This window comes from Muntiacus reevesi, chromosome 18 (genome assembly GCF_963930625.1).
Source record: "Muntiacus reevesi chromosome 18, mMunRee1.1, whole genome shotgun sequence".
Classification (NCBI taxonomy): domain Eukaryota; kingdom Metazoa; phylum Chordata; class Mammalia; order Artiodactyla; family Cervidae; genus Muntiacus; species Muntiacus reevesi.
The window spans coordinates 11,181,468-11,195,487 of record NC_089266.1 but is presented as its reverse complement, the minus strand read 5'-3'; the positions used below and the strand labels follow the sequence as shown (position 1 = coordinate 11,195,487).

The 14,020-nt window shown below is 43.7% G+C and overlaps 1 protein-coding gene across 2 annotated transcripts in view; it reads right to left on the bottom strand.

The window, feature by feature from the left end:
* Positions 1-14,020, bottom strand: part of RPTOR (regulatory associated protein of MTOR complex 1) — a 314,337-nt gene that overhangs the window by 101,507 nt on the left and 198,810 nt on the right. For both annotated transcript variants that reach the window (XM_065909607.1, XM_065909608.1), the window contains exon 8: positions 202-302. In XM_065909607.1, the coding sequence (XP_065765679.1) occupies positions 202-302 (101 nt within the window). The remainder of the gene's footprint in view (positions 1-201; positions 303-14,020) is intronic.

Here is a 14,020-nt window from a genome sequence, read left to right as displayed (position 1 = left end):
AGGGCCAAAGCAGATGTTTCTCTAGACACACTTCATCCTCGAAGAACCTCTGGGGTTCCTGTCCTCTCCCGCCCATCCCCTCTGGTTTCTTCACTGAGGGGAACATGGTCCTCCCTTCTGACGTCTCGCACATCCCAGGGCCAAAGTCTCTGGACTCTGGGGCAGCAGCCCCCCCACCAGCCCACGGCCAGGCGGCCTCACCCCGAGGAAGCACGTTCCATGCGATTGTGTCCGTGATGGCTGTGAAGATCCAGTTCAGTTCGCCCAGGGGGGTCCTCCTGTCATTCAGCCGCCCAGGAATCCTAGAAAACACAAAACAGCCACAGCGACAGAAACAGGTGATGGAGGCAGGAGGAGGTGGGAAAACAAGGAGTGAGGGGACAGCACATCAGACCAGGGGTGGGGGAGGCTTGGCCATGCTGGGAGGACCTCTGTGCCTCACTGGGATTTTTGAGACTCTTGGGCACCCAACTTCACATCTTAAAGTTCAGCCTCCACTTCACTTTCTTCCTCTCCCCATCTGCACAGAAGGAGCAGGTGTGGCCTCTCCAGCATTCATGTGTGAGGGCAGGTGCAAAGCAACTCTGACCACAGAGCCCCTGGGGCCCTGGAGCCCACCACAGGCTTGCTCTCAGCCTTTGGGTGGACTGGCCCTGTACCCGAATCAAGACACTCCTATCGGGCCCGCCACAGGTCACTTTCCAGAAGCCAAGGGCAAAGGCCAGACCTCCTCTGTGGGCCCAGCTCTTCACCACACATTCACCTGTTCAACATCAAACAAACTTACTCAGGCCTAGATTCTACCTCTTAAGTTTACAGGGCAAGCATTGCTGGGCTGAAAATGCCAGCACGTGAGGACATGAGAGGCAGGCCAGCTGTGGCCCAGGCCTCCCAGTGGGGCATGTGAGGGGAGCTAGGCTTACTTCCCCAACCCCACAGGAAAATTTGAACATAGCAAGACAAAACCCAATGGACGACCAGGCAACACTCTTGAGTGATGCTCTGCTTGTGACCACTTACATACAACACCTTGGGTGTGTATGGCAGCACAATCCTCAGGTCTGTATCCTTTCTTCAGTAATCAGTAACTAGGAATCAGTCTTGAACCAGAAATGAAGAATGTGGAAACAAGATATATTTTTTCCAGTGTTTTATTTATAACAGTGAAAAGGCAGAAACTACCTACGTGACCAATAATAAAGAAAAGATTAATTATGGAACAACCACAATGAAATAACTACAAGCTAGTAAACTGTTGTTTATGAATATTTGAATGATACGGGGAAAAGATTGCTTTGTAACATTAAGTAAAGAAGTGGGACAAATAACCATGCTGACATAATTACACAGAACACCCCCAAGGAAAGCTGATCAGGAGGAAAGCCCCTTAGTGAGGCAGTGGCAACATTCTCCCTGCTCACCCGCCTCCTTGCCCTGGCAGCTGGTGGGCAGCTGGTGGAGACAGGACAGCGTTCTTGGACGAAGGAAGGTCTGCTGAGGTTTATTTTCAAACTAAGACCAAGGATGTCAGGGGCATGAACAGTGCCCCTTGAGTCAGGTGAAGTGACACAGTTGAGCCATCGGAGGAGCGGAGGCCACTCTTTGTCAGGTGGAGGTCAGTATGCATTTAGGTGGGTTTTGAAAATCCTCACCTTATGACAACCACTGGCAGATAATTACAAAGATCTCCTGAAAACTCTCCTGATATTTTTTCACTAAGCTCATCATGAAATCACAACCAAGCCATCTGTCCAACTGATTCCAGACAACCTGGGAATCATTCAAACTTAACAATCAACCAATCATCGCGAGACCCACCTTCTGCATTCGGCAGCCCGGAATGGAAGACAACTGGGAAGGGAATCCCACTTCCCTTTCTTTCCACATCATTCAGGATTAAGTCACTTCAGAAACTACTTGTTCCTGTTTTCCTTTCTGTATTTGATCCTAAGGAACAGCAAAACCCAACCCACTCTGGATGCCATCTGGGTCAGCAATGCAGGACCATGAAGAAAGGTCTAGCACAGAGCATCAAGTCCATGACACATTTCGTTACTAAAGTTTCTTTCACCTGTACCCTCCCCCCAGTTTCATTAATTATCAAAGTGGTTCTTTGAAAAGTTAAACCCACAGTATTAATCACAGACTAGTTTTTACATGAAAAGCACAAGATTTCATAATTTAGGGCTTCCCTGGGGTCCAGTGGTTAAGAATCTGCCTGACAAGGCAGGGAACATGGGTTTGATCCCTGATCTGGGAGGATCCTACATGCTTCGGAGCAACTAAGCCCGTGTGCCACAGCTATTGAGCCCACATGCTGTAACTACTAAAGACAGTGCACCTAGAGTCCATGCTCTGCAGTGAGAAGCCACTGCAATGAGAAGCCCCCACATAAGTAGAAAGTGGCTCCCGCTAGTCACAACTAGAGAAAGCCCATGCACAGCAACGAACACCCAGCACGGCCATAAATAAACTAATACATTAATTAATTAAAATTTAAAAGAAAAAGAGTTTAAAGTTATAGTTCAGGAACAGATGATAGAACTGGGAGATGAGGAAAAACGATTCTAGTCCCAGCTGTGCATGTCTGGGTAACTTCTGGCGTCTTGTTCCTCTGCTCTGAGTCACCCAGACTAACCTCATATGCAAAATGGGGACCAAAATAAAGTGGATAGCACTTCAAACGGAGATGCAGCAGACACTTCCTTGGAAAATGCATGCCACCTCCTCAGACTCCTCATCACCGCTATCAGGCACTGGATTTATTCTCATCTCCCCCGACATCTGGGCTCACCTACGGCTTTCAGCATTGCTGCTCTCTGGCGCCTGACTCCAGCAATGGCCACTCCGCTTCTGGATCTTACAAAACAACCCAACACAAGGTACCTGCCTTTACCCTTTGCTTGCTGTCTTCACAGCCCAACTTTAACCACACTGAAAATCAAGCTCATCCTCATGACTGCCATCTTCTTCTTCCCTGTAGTATGTGTCCTCACTCCAAGAGTCCCTGTGGATTCTCTTTTGTCAGAGCTCAAACCTGAGACACGGCCCACTCATCTCTGCCTCAAGTGCAGCTCATGTTTCCTGCTTCTTGTGAGGCATCTCTTCCACTGCCTTTTGCTCATCACTTCCACTGCAAAGGTATCCTCAACAGCCTTCTTGAGATCCAATTCATGGGCAGGGTGATGGCCCTTAGTATAACTTTATTCAAAAATCTACAGGGTTCTCTGCTTACTGCTGCAGTGTCCAAATGACATTTTAGTTCCCTCTACTTCAACAAAAGCTTGCTTGGAATTAAAGAAAATGGAGCTCCGATGGCTGGAAGGGTGAGGACTGGGAGCTACCAGCTTCTTAGCAGCCCGTGCCTCCCTAGATGGCCACTGTGAGGTCTCCAAGGAGCAAGGGTGAAACCACCGTCATTGGAGTTAGGTAGAAAATTCCCAGTTGGCTTCAATGCCATCAGTTTGACACACTAAACTTTGAAACTAGTTCCCTCTGGTCAGGTCCATAACCTCACAGTTGGACAAAAACATCAAACTCGGTCTCCTTTCATTTGTCCACTTACAATAGCCTCCCACCTGCCTTGGGCTGGTTCCGGTTCAGTCTTCACAAGCAAAGCCCAACCTCCCTGTCCATGAAGACATCTTGACCATGACAGCCTGTGTTCAGGTCCATTGCAACAGCATCTCCCTTGGAATTCCTCTGGCAGCCTGTTGATCACTTACTTTTCTTCTTTTTATTTATTCACCATTGCTCCATGATGTTGATTATCTGTGTAACTAGGTAATAAATTCCTTGTGGGCAATGACTTACTTTCCTCGATATAAATCAATCTCCTCATAGATTCCAGTGGAGTGCTGAGCACACGCACGAGCTCAGAGCCCACACATCTGACTCATGTTACTTCCCTGCTTAAGAACAGCTGCTCACACTCGGTCAGCAGCTCCTCAAACTCCATGAGGCTGTGTGGCTGACATGGAGAGCCACTGCCCAGATCCCCAAGAGAGGCTGGCTGCTCAGCAGGGGAGCGTATTCGGGGACACTGTCCAGCTGGGCAGTGAAGCTGTCTTAGCTGTCAGACTGGTCTCCAGCTGACAACCCCGGGGCTGAGACGTAGGGCTTCCCCAGGTGGCCTGTGCTTAGCAGCCGAGCCTCTTGGCCGCTGCTTCCTTGTCTCTCACTGTGCTTCTCCTCAGTAAGCTTGTGTCCCTTGTCTCCACATCTGCCCCCATCAACCGGCCAACAGTGTGGCCTGGGGTAGATGTCAGGATTCTGCTTCTGTGGGTTCCTTTTTATGTCTCCCCAGCTTTCTCCCTCACCAACACGCCAAAGTCCAGCAACATGGAACTTGTCCTCCTCAAACAGCCCATGTGCCCCTGGACCTGCGCAGACACCCCTCTGCCTTCCTGGCTCAGGAAATTGGAGCAATTTTGACATTCTGCCTCTTCCCTCATTTCTGCCAAGGGCCTCCCCTCCCCGGTTTTCTGGTTCTGCCCTGAGGCCCCCACAGAATCCATGGACGACAGCTGGTGTGCGGGCTACGTCTCCCACTAGGCTCAGGGCTCTTGGCCGGCAGGCCCACGTGCTTCCTCGTGCTAACTCAGTGCTCAGCGCACAGCGTCTAATGCATAACAGGTGCCCGATTCATATTTGATGAGTGAGTGGATGGATCCCTGCTGGATGATCACAGCTCTGTGAAAATAAAACACTAAGTGAAAAACTATGGTTTCCAAGAAAATGACGCAAACTCACTAAACACACTCAAGTGATAACACAAAAAGAACTCCAAGTTTCATGATCAAAGGACCAACAGGAACATTCTGGTGCCCATTCCTCCAGATATCTCTTAATGCACAAAATCAATAACCTTAATTGCACTGAAATAACAATACAAAAACAGTTGCCACATTTCTAAAATGTTTACATGTTTTAAAAACATCCACAAATATGCTTAGGAAAAAAGTCTGGGTGGGTCTGCATCAAAGCAGTAACAATGATTATCTAGGCATGGTGGACACTATGGATGATTTTAGTTTATTTTGCTTATCTGTATTCAATAATACATATGCTAAAAACACACTGCTTGCATAATAAAGAAAAATGAAAATTAAAAATTAAAAAAAATTTTTGGCTGCACCATGCAGCATATGGGATCTTAATTCCCTGACCAAAGATCGAATCTGCCACCCTGCATTGTTAGCGTGGTGTCCTAACCACTGGACCACCAGGGAAGTCCCTGAAACTTATTTATTTAATAAGAGGGAAGCTAAACAAGTTTCCTGAAGAGAGAAAATATTTGGAAACTGCATGATTTTTATGAATTTACATTATCTCATATTCAGTTCAAATAAAGTAGGATATACCATAAGTCTGTTTAAATGGCTTTATGTAAATGATGGTGCAGAGAATCTTCGGCTAAATCGTTTACTCAATGCATATAATTCATTACTTAGAAATGCTCTGGAACTAAGAAAATAGGGAGTGAACCCAGCAATTTCTTTTTAAAATAATTCTTTTGAATATCCAGGTCAGTACACACTGGTCAGATGCTTGGTTAGACAAACTCAGATACATGAGATCAGGGATCTCAACGTGTCGGGTAAGAGAAAGCACTCATTACATCATCAGGAGTCCCTGAATATGTGTGCAGGTATGTTTTCTCAATCAATTAATGCCATATTGAAACCAGATACACACACACACAACCTCAATCATTCTAAAAACTCAGCTGAACAGGAGAAGGAAACTACTTGACATAAATGAAGGTTGGGAACTTCTGCCCTAGATAGTACATTTTGTGACATATTTCTTCATATGCTGGCATTTTGCTGTACCAGACCAAGCCACATCTCTATAATATTCCTTTCCAATGTCTCTTTATTTTAAATTGTATGCAATTCAACACTCTAATATTATCTGTATTTCTTATTACTCAGTGCCTTTTTTTCCTAGCCAGTCACAGATTTCAAGCAATGATCATCCAAGTCTATTTTGGTGTGCATGAAACCTGCAGCTTATAAAATGTGACATGGTTTGTTTACAGCCTGAATAGTTCGCTGTTTTACAGAAGTTCTCCTTTAACTGGACTGCAGGACTACGTCTGAGTAGTCAGGAGAAAGGAAGTGAGAAATACGCAGTAAGAAAGCCTGGTTGGAAATGGAGCTGCACTTGTTTAAATGCAGAAAGCCTGTGGACACACTGCACTCAGCTCTCAGCACTCACTCAGAGACACTCGACTGTGCAGTCACTGGGACGCTCTCTCAGAGCTGAGTCAGCTTGGCCCTAAATTACATCTGCAAAGCCTGGGGAATGCGATTCAATTATTCTCTTAGGGTTTAGATGACGTCATCTTCCTGACAATGGTAGATGAGGTGACTCAGACCATTCACCCACTGAGAACAACCAGACGTTCTGTGTGTGTGTGTGTGAAAATCTTTTTGAAGGCAATGGAAGACTGGCAAGGCTGTGCAAAATCATAAGGCCAGAACCTGAGAGGGGGAAACCCCAGGCTTAAGCTGGCACTTGGGGCTCCATGTGTCCCGGAGGCACCTGGCAACTCTGAGAGGCAGAGAGCCTGAGCTGAGCTTGGCGGACTCATGAGCTAGAGAACAAAAACTGAGGGCTGGCCAACGAGATGGAGCTCTGGTTAAAAAAAAAACAAAAACCCAGGCTGGATCTGGGTGCAAAGGATGAATTAGAAATAATGCAGACCTTGTAGTCTCAAATCAACCTAAATCTCTGTACAACTTCCACTTTCTTTCTTTTTTAAAAAATAATCAATTAATTAGGCTGCATTGGGATCTTTCATTGCAGCACACAGGTTCTCTGGTTATGGCATGCAGGCTCAGTAGCGGCCGAGTGCCAGCTTGGCTGCTCAGCAGCATATCGGATCTTAGTTCCCTGACCAGGGATTGTATCCAAGCCCCCTGCAGTGCAAGGTGGATTCTTTACCACTGGACCACCAGGGAAAGCCCTCTATTGTCAATTTGAAACATTCAGTCAAAAATAACCAAGCATTTACAATAACTATAAATGGAATAAAATCTACAATAATTTTGAATCATTATATTGTACATCTGAAAACAATATAATATTGTAAATCAACTATATCTCCAAAAAACCCCCCAAACCAGGCATTTATATGCTTAAAACCAAGAAAAACAACTGAGAAGAGAAAGAGATGGGACAGAGGATTCTGATAATGGTGACATCAGACACCAACTTCACAATAATTTTACTTAATATGTTCATGGAATTAATGGACAGGATGGAAAACTCTGGCGGAGAACTGGAAACTGGAAACTCTGGAACCTCAAAAACTTAATAATACAATATATTGAATTAAAAAATTCAATAGATGGGCAGAACAGCAGATCAGACAATACTGAAGACAGAAATGGAAGATGGGTCAGAAGAAAAAACACTCAAAATTAAGCAAAAGAGATGAGATTGGAACATAATAAATAAATACATAAGAAACAGTGGATATTGTGAAAAGATCTAAGATGTACAAAGGGTGAGTCACTTTGGGAAAGAGCTGGGAAGTTTCTCATAAAGTTAAACATGCACAGGCCACACCAGCTTCTACTCTTCAGACACAAAGTGTCTGGAGTGGGTTACCATTTCCTTCTTCAGGAGATCTTCCTGATCCAGGGACTGAACCCAGGTCTGCCACGTTGTAGGAAGATGCTTTACCGTCTGAACCACCAGGGAAGTCTGGTCTCAGACATAAAAGAACACAGTATCTCTTCTACTTATCTGAAGCTCTAGAAAAGATAAATCTAATGTATGAGAAAAAGCAGATCAATATATATTCGGGCCTGGGGGCTAGGGCGGGGGATTAATTGGGATGAGGTACAAGGGAACTTTTAGGATATATTTTGAGAGTGATAGTGGTTCCACGGGTATATAAAACTGTCAAGACTCATCAAACTGCATACTGAAAGTGAGTTCCTTTTATTGAATGTAAGCAGTATTTCAACAATGTCAATTTAAAAACATAAAAAAATAATGTCACTTTCAAACAATAAAAACTTTTCCCTGGCAAACCTGCACTAAAGGAGATAAAGAAAAATGATCTCAAGCCCTGAGGTACAGGAAGGAATGAAAGACAATAGAAGATGTAAATATGTGGGAAACGTGAGTATTAACTCTATAGAATATTAATAATGTTTATGGAGATGATGATATATGGAGAGTTAAAATATATGACAATAATTGCACACATTTGGGGAAGTCAGGAAATGAAGTTAATTGTTCTAAGGTCCTTATATCACCTGAGAAGTGGTAAAGGCACTAATTTATATTAGACTTTAAGAAGCTAGGGATTGCCAAAATCATGGCCCACAGACCAAATCCAGTCAGTGGCCTAATTTTTTGCATGGTCTGCAAGCTAATAACAAGCCTTATAATTTTAAAGGGTTGAAACAGAAGTTAAATAAGAATAAACAACAGAGACTTTATGTCTCTGCTGTGTTGTGAAGTGTTCACTGCCTGGCCTTTAACAGAAAGCACACAGAGCCCACAGCTCTGGGTAGCCACTCCAGTGAGAAAAGAAACAGTTAACAAGCCAAAAGAAGGGGAGGAAGGGGTGGTAAAACTGCTAATCAATCCAAAAGATGGCACTGCAGAAGAGAAAAAAGGAAGGTGGAAAAAAGAAATAGAAAAAACAAGAAAGAAACAGGATGGTAGATTTAAACTCAAAAATTATTACAGTAACTATAAAAAGACTAGATATTTCAATTAAGGTGAACAATTTTTAGTCTAGATTTAAAAACAGAAGGAGATAAGTCCTGGGTGTTCATTGGAAGGACTGATGCTGAAGCTGAAACTCTTAATACTTTGGCCACCTCATGCGACGAGTTGACTCATTGGAAAAGACCCTGATGCTTGAAGGGATTGGGGGCAGGAGGAGAAGGGGACGACAGAGGATGAGATGGCTGGATGGCATCACCAACTCGATAGGCATGAGTTTGAGTAAACTCCGGGAGTTTGTGATGGACAGGGAGGCCTGGCGTGCTGCGATTCATGGGGTTGCAAAGAGTCGGACACGACTGAGCGACTGAACTGAACTGAACTAAAAACAGAAAAAAATCAACTATACCCTGCTAAAAAGAGATATAATGTAAAATATAAAGCTACAGAACTATATATAAAGATACCTGCCTAAATACACAAAAAATTTATATCTAATACAATTATGTACACACACATTATGTTTACATATGAAAAGACACATTGTACAAACACAAATCAACCAACAGTTGTATGGCTACGCTGTGTGTGTTTTAGTCACTCGGTCATATCTGACTCTTTGCTACTCCATAGACTGTAACCTGCCAGGAGCCTCTGTCCATGGAATTCTTCAGGCAAGAGTACTGGAATGGATTGCCATTCCCTTTCTCCAGGGGATTTTTCTGACTCAGGGATCAAATCTGGGTCTCCTGCATTGCAGGTAAATTCTTTGCTGTCTGTCTGAGGCACCAGGGACACCCAAGGATACATTACAGTCCTACAAAGTGGACTTTATGGAAAAGGTATTACCAGAGATGAAGAGTGATATTTCTTAATGACAAAAGGTTCAGGTCATTCTACCAGGGAGGTGAAGTCAGTCATGGTGAATGTGTCCTTCTGTAGTTCTGAAGGCAAAGCCCATAGTCAAAATGGGAATAAGCTTTTAAAGTAAAATGACTGTTCAGTTCAGTTCAGTTCCTCAGTCATGTTGACTCTTTGCGACCCCATGGACCACAGCACACCAGGCCTCCCTGTTCATCACCAACTCCTGGAGTTTACTCAAACTCATGCCCATCGAGTTGGTGATGCCATCCAGCCATCTCATCCTCTGTCGTCCCCTTCTCCTTCTGCCTTCAATCTTTCCCAGCATCAGGGTCTTTTTCCATCAGGTGGCCAAAGTATTTGGAGTTTCAGCTTCAGCATCAGTCCTTCCAATGAATATTCAGGACTAATTTCCTTTAGGATGGACTAGGTGGATCTCCTTGCTGTCCAAGGGACTCTCAAGAGTCTTCTCCAACACCACAGTTCAAAAGCATCAGTTCTTCGGCACTCAGCTTTCTTTACAGCCCAACTCTCAGGTCCATACATGACTACTGGAAAAACCATAGATTTGACTAGATGGACCTTTGCTGGCAAAGTAATGTCCCTGATTTTTAATATGCTGTCTAGGTTGGTCATAGCTTTTCTTCCAAGGTGCAAGTGTCTTTTAATTTCATGGCTGCAGTCACCATCTGCAGTGATTTTGGAGCCCCCAAAAATAAAGTCTGTCACTGTTTCCACTGTTTCCCCATCTATTTGCCATGAAGTGATGGGACCAGATGCCATGATCTTAGTTTTCTGAATGTTGAGCTTTAAGTCAACTTTTTCACGCTCCTCTTTCACTTCCATCAAGAGGCTCTTTAGTTCTTTGCTTTCTGCCTTAAGGGTGGTGTCATCTGCGTGTCTGAGGTTATCGATATTTCTCCTGGCAATCTTGATTCCAGTTTGTGCTTCATCCAGTCCAGCATTTCTCATAATGTACTCTGCATGTAAGTTAAATAAGCAGGGTGAAAATATACAGCTTTGTTGTACTCCTGCCCCGATTTGGAACCAGTCTATTGTTCCATGTCCAGTTCTAACTGTTGCTTCTTGACCTGCATACAGATTTCTCAGCAGGCAGGTTGGGTGGTCTGGTATTCCCATCTCTTTCAGAATTTTCCAGTTTATTGTGATCCACACAGTCAAAGGCTTTGGCATAGTCAATAAAGCAGAAGTAGATGTTTTTCTGGAACTTTCTTGCCTTTTTGATGATCCAATAGATGTTGGCAATTTGATCTCTGGTTCCTCTGCCTTTTCTAAATCCAGCTTGAATATCTGGAAGTTCATGATTCACGTACTGTTGAAGCCTGGCTTGGAAAATTTTGCTAGAATTACTTTGCTAGCGTGTGAGATAAATGCAACTGTGCGGTAGTTTGAACATTCGTTGGCATTGCCTTTCTTTGGAATTGGAATGAAAACTGACCTTTTCCAGTCCTGTGGCCATGCTGAGTTTTCCAAAGTTGCTGGCATATTGAGTGCAGCACTTTCACAGCATCATCTTTTAGGATTTGAAATAGCTCAACTGGAATTCCATCGCCTCCACTAGCTTTGTTTGTAGTGATGCTTCCTAAGGCCCATTTGATTTCGCATTCCAGGATGTCTGGCTCTAGGTGAGTGATCACACCATCATGATTATCTGGGTCATGAAGATCTTTTTTTGTATAGTTCTTCTGTGTATTCTTGCCACCTCTTCTTAATGTCTTCTTCTGTTGGTTCTATACCATTTGTGCCCATCTTTGCATGAAAAGTTCCCTTGGTATCTGTAATTTTCTTGAAGCGATCTGTAGTCTTTCCCATTCTATTGTTTTCCTCTATTTCTTTGCATCAATCACTGAACAGTATGAAAAGGCAAAAAGATAGGACACTGAAAGATGAACTCCCCTGGTTGGTAGGTGCCAAAGATAGGACACTGAAAGATGAACTCCCCTGGTTGGTAGGTGCCCAATATGCTACTGGAGATCAGTGGAGAACTAACTCCAGAAAGAATGAAGAGACGGAGCCAAAGCAAAATGACAATAAATTGTTAAAATCATATCCTGAATAAGAAGAGAGGAGGAAGGTGAGGTATATGTATCAGCAACAGTAATTAAAAATGTGGCAGATTATAGGAAAGCATAACATGGTATTAGGCTGAGGGTAGAATTGGCATTTAGGATGACAGAAGAAAATTTTCACATATTGAGGTAAGGGTAAGTCATTCTAGCTTGTACATAATGTGGCCTGAAGTTTATGTTAACTAGAACAGCCTGTCTTATGACCTGTTTATCATCCATTGTACATCTGCTTTAACCACTAAAAAAAAGAATGCATTATCCAGGGAATTCCCTGGAGGTCCAATGATTAGGACTCTGCTTTCACTGCTGGGGCCAGGGTTCAATCCTGGATCAGGGAAGTAAGATCCCATAAGCCGTGTTGCTTGGCCAGGAAAAAAAACAACAACGATATCCAAAAGAATGTCCACTTTGTGCTAATCTATCTCTTCTGAAACCTTGAAGGGATGTAGCCCTGTCATGTTTGGTATATGTTCTTTGCTCTGATGAGATATAAAAAGCATGGTGTTGAAAACCATGGTTCTTCCAGACCAATTCCTCAGAGCTACTAAGAAGCTGTCTCCTGGGCTATAGTCCTCAGTGTGACTTGGATAAAACTCTCTTCTATCCCTTATTATAGATTGTTTATTGATTATATGCATCAACAGGGATTACTGATAGGAAAAGACGAGCTACCTATTAAGAACACTGACTACTCGAGGATGGACATTAGGTAGCTACTACATCCACATCCTCAGGGAACATAAGTGGCTTTCAGACTTTTTTGATCACAACTCCTAGTAAGAAATACATTTTGCATGGTCACCTGATACACACATATAGATGATCATATGTGTAAATATACACATTCAAATAACAGGACCAGAGAGCATTCATGTTGCTAGAAAAACAAGGATATTCTCTGTGTTTCTCTTTTTCTTAACGTAAAGCTGTGACCCACTAAACTGATTTTACAGACACTAATAAACCATGACCTGCAGTTTAAAAAAATGTTGACTTAAATGAAACTCTTGTTAATTTCTCCTGGAAGCTATTGGCTCAGGTTATCAAAATGGTTTGATGGTGAACATGGGATCTGAGAGATGTAAGAGATTAGAAAATTACATAATTCGACCTCTGAATAAGCTGACTGGTATTTTTTAAAACCCACAGAGGCAGCTTGTTTCCTAATGATTTTTTAAAAATCTGCACTGAGCCTTTAAATTGAATGGTTTATGTGTGCAGCGCTGCTGTCCCTCACATCCCTTTCCTTCTGCCTTTTAACAGCTCCCACAGAACAGAAGCCTGCCAATCTTTACTTGTGAAGCAAATGGAGAAAAATGTATCTTAAAATTCTAGGGGGAGAGGAGTGATGATTTCTAAGGCTCGGTGGTAAGCAGGAGTTATTAATACAACAGTGGAGATGCTCTCTCTTTCACTGAATTTATTACACAATGATAAACTATTGCCCATTTCTGGAGCCACAGACAATAGCAGCACCAGTACTGGCACAAGTTCCTCTGGAGGCTGCAAAAAAAAACTCACAGAGACCCGGGTTAAAGAGAAGAAAGGAGCAGCTTCTCACGTGCTTACTGAACATGTTTATGACACCAGGAGAACAGGTTCTTTCTATTAAAGAGTACAGTAACAATTCTGAACCTAATTTTATTTTTTAAAGCATTCCCTGAAAGAGTGGATTTTCTTTGATTTTCTGTATGTCAAGGTTGACTTACAGACCAACCCTTTCTTGAGAGCTACAGGCCCAGGAGTCAAGCAGACGTCTCCTCCAAGCAAAGTTCTCTGAAAAGCTGCTAAAAAGCCTGTAACATTCAGAAAAGGCAGCTTCTAAAATGAGGGGGGTGGGGGTGAAATCCAGACAAGCCCCAGGGAGCAGCCCTCTTTGGTCCAGTGGGGCAGGGAGCACTTTCTTCCTGAGATGCTCCCCTGCCTCCTGGCTCTGCTCTCCAGGCGCCCCTCCTTGAATGGACTGAGACACCCTCCTAAGGCAGCTTCTCTATAAAGGAGGTGGGAGGAGGGGGGGGCGGGGTGGAACTGGCCTCCTCAGCAGTAGACCTGGATTGTAAGACCTCCAGGTGTTTCACAGAAATTGATCCTGACCTTTCTAGTCCATGAAGAGCCTGGAATGCCAGGGTTACTCTATACTTCGTGCCGAGAAGGACTGCCGGCAGCCTTGCTGGAAATTCTGTCTCTTCCTGTCAATTGGTTCAAACACTGCAGATACAACAGCTTTCAAATACAATCAGATTGTGTTTGCTATTCTTCATCTTCCAGGATAACTCTCCTCTGAGGTTTTCCTGGCAGGGCTGCATTAAACAGACGTGAGCTCTCCTCCTCCCAGGTACCTGGGAGTCTGTGCCACAGTGACCAGTTACTCTTCC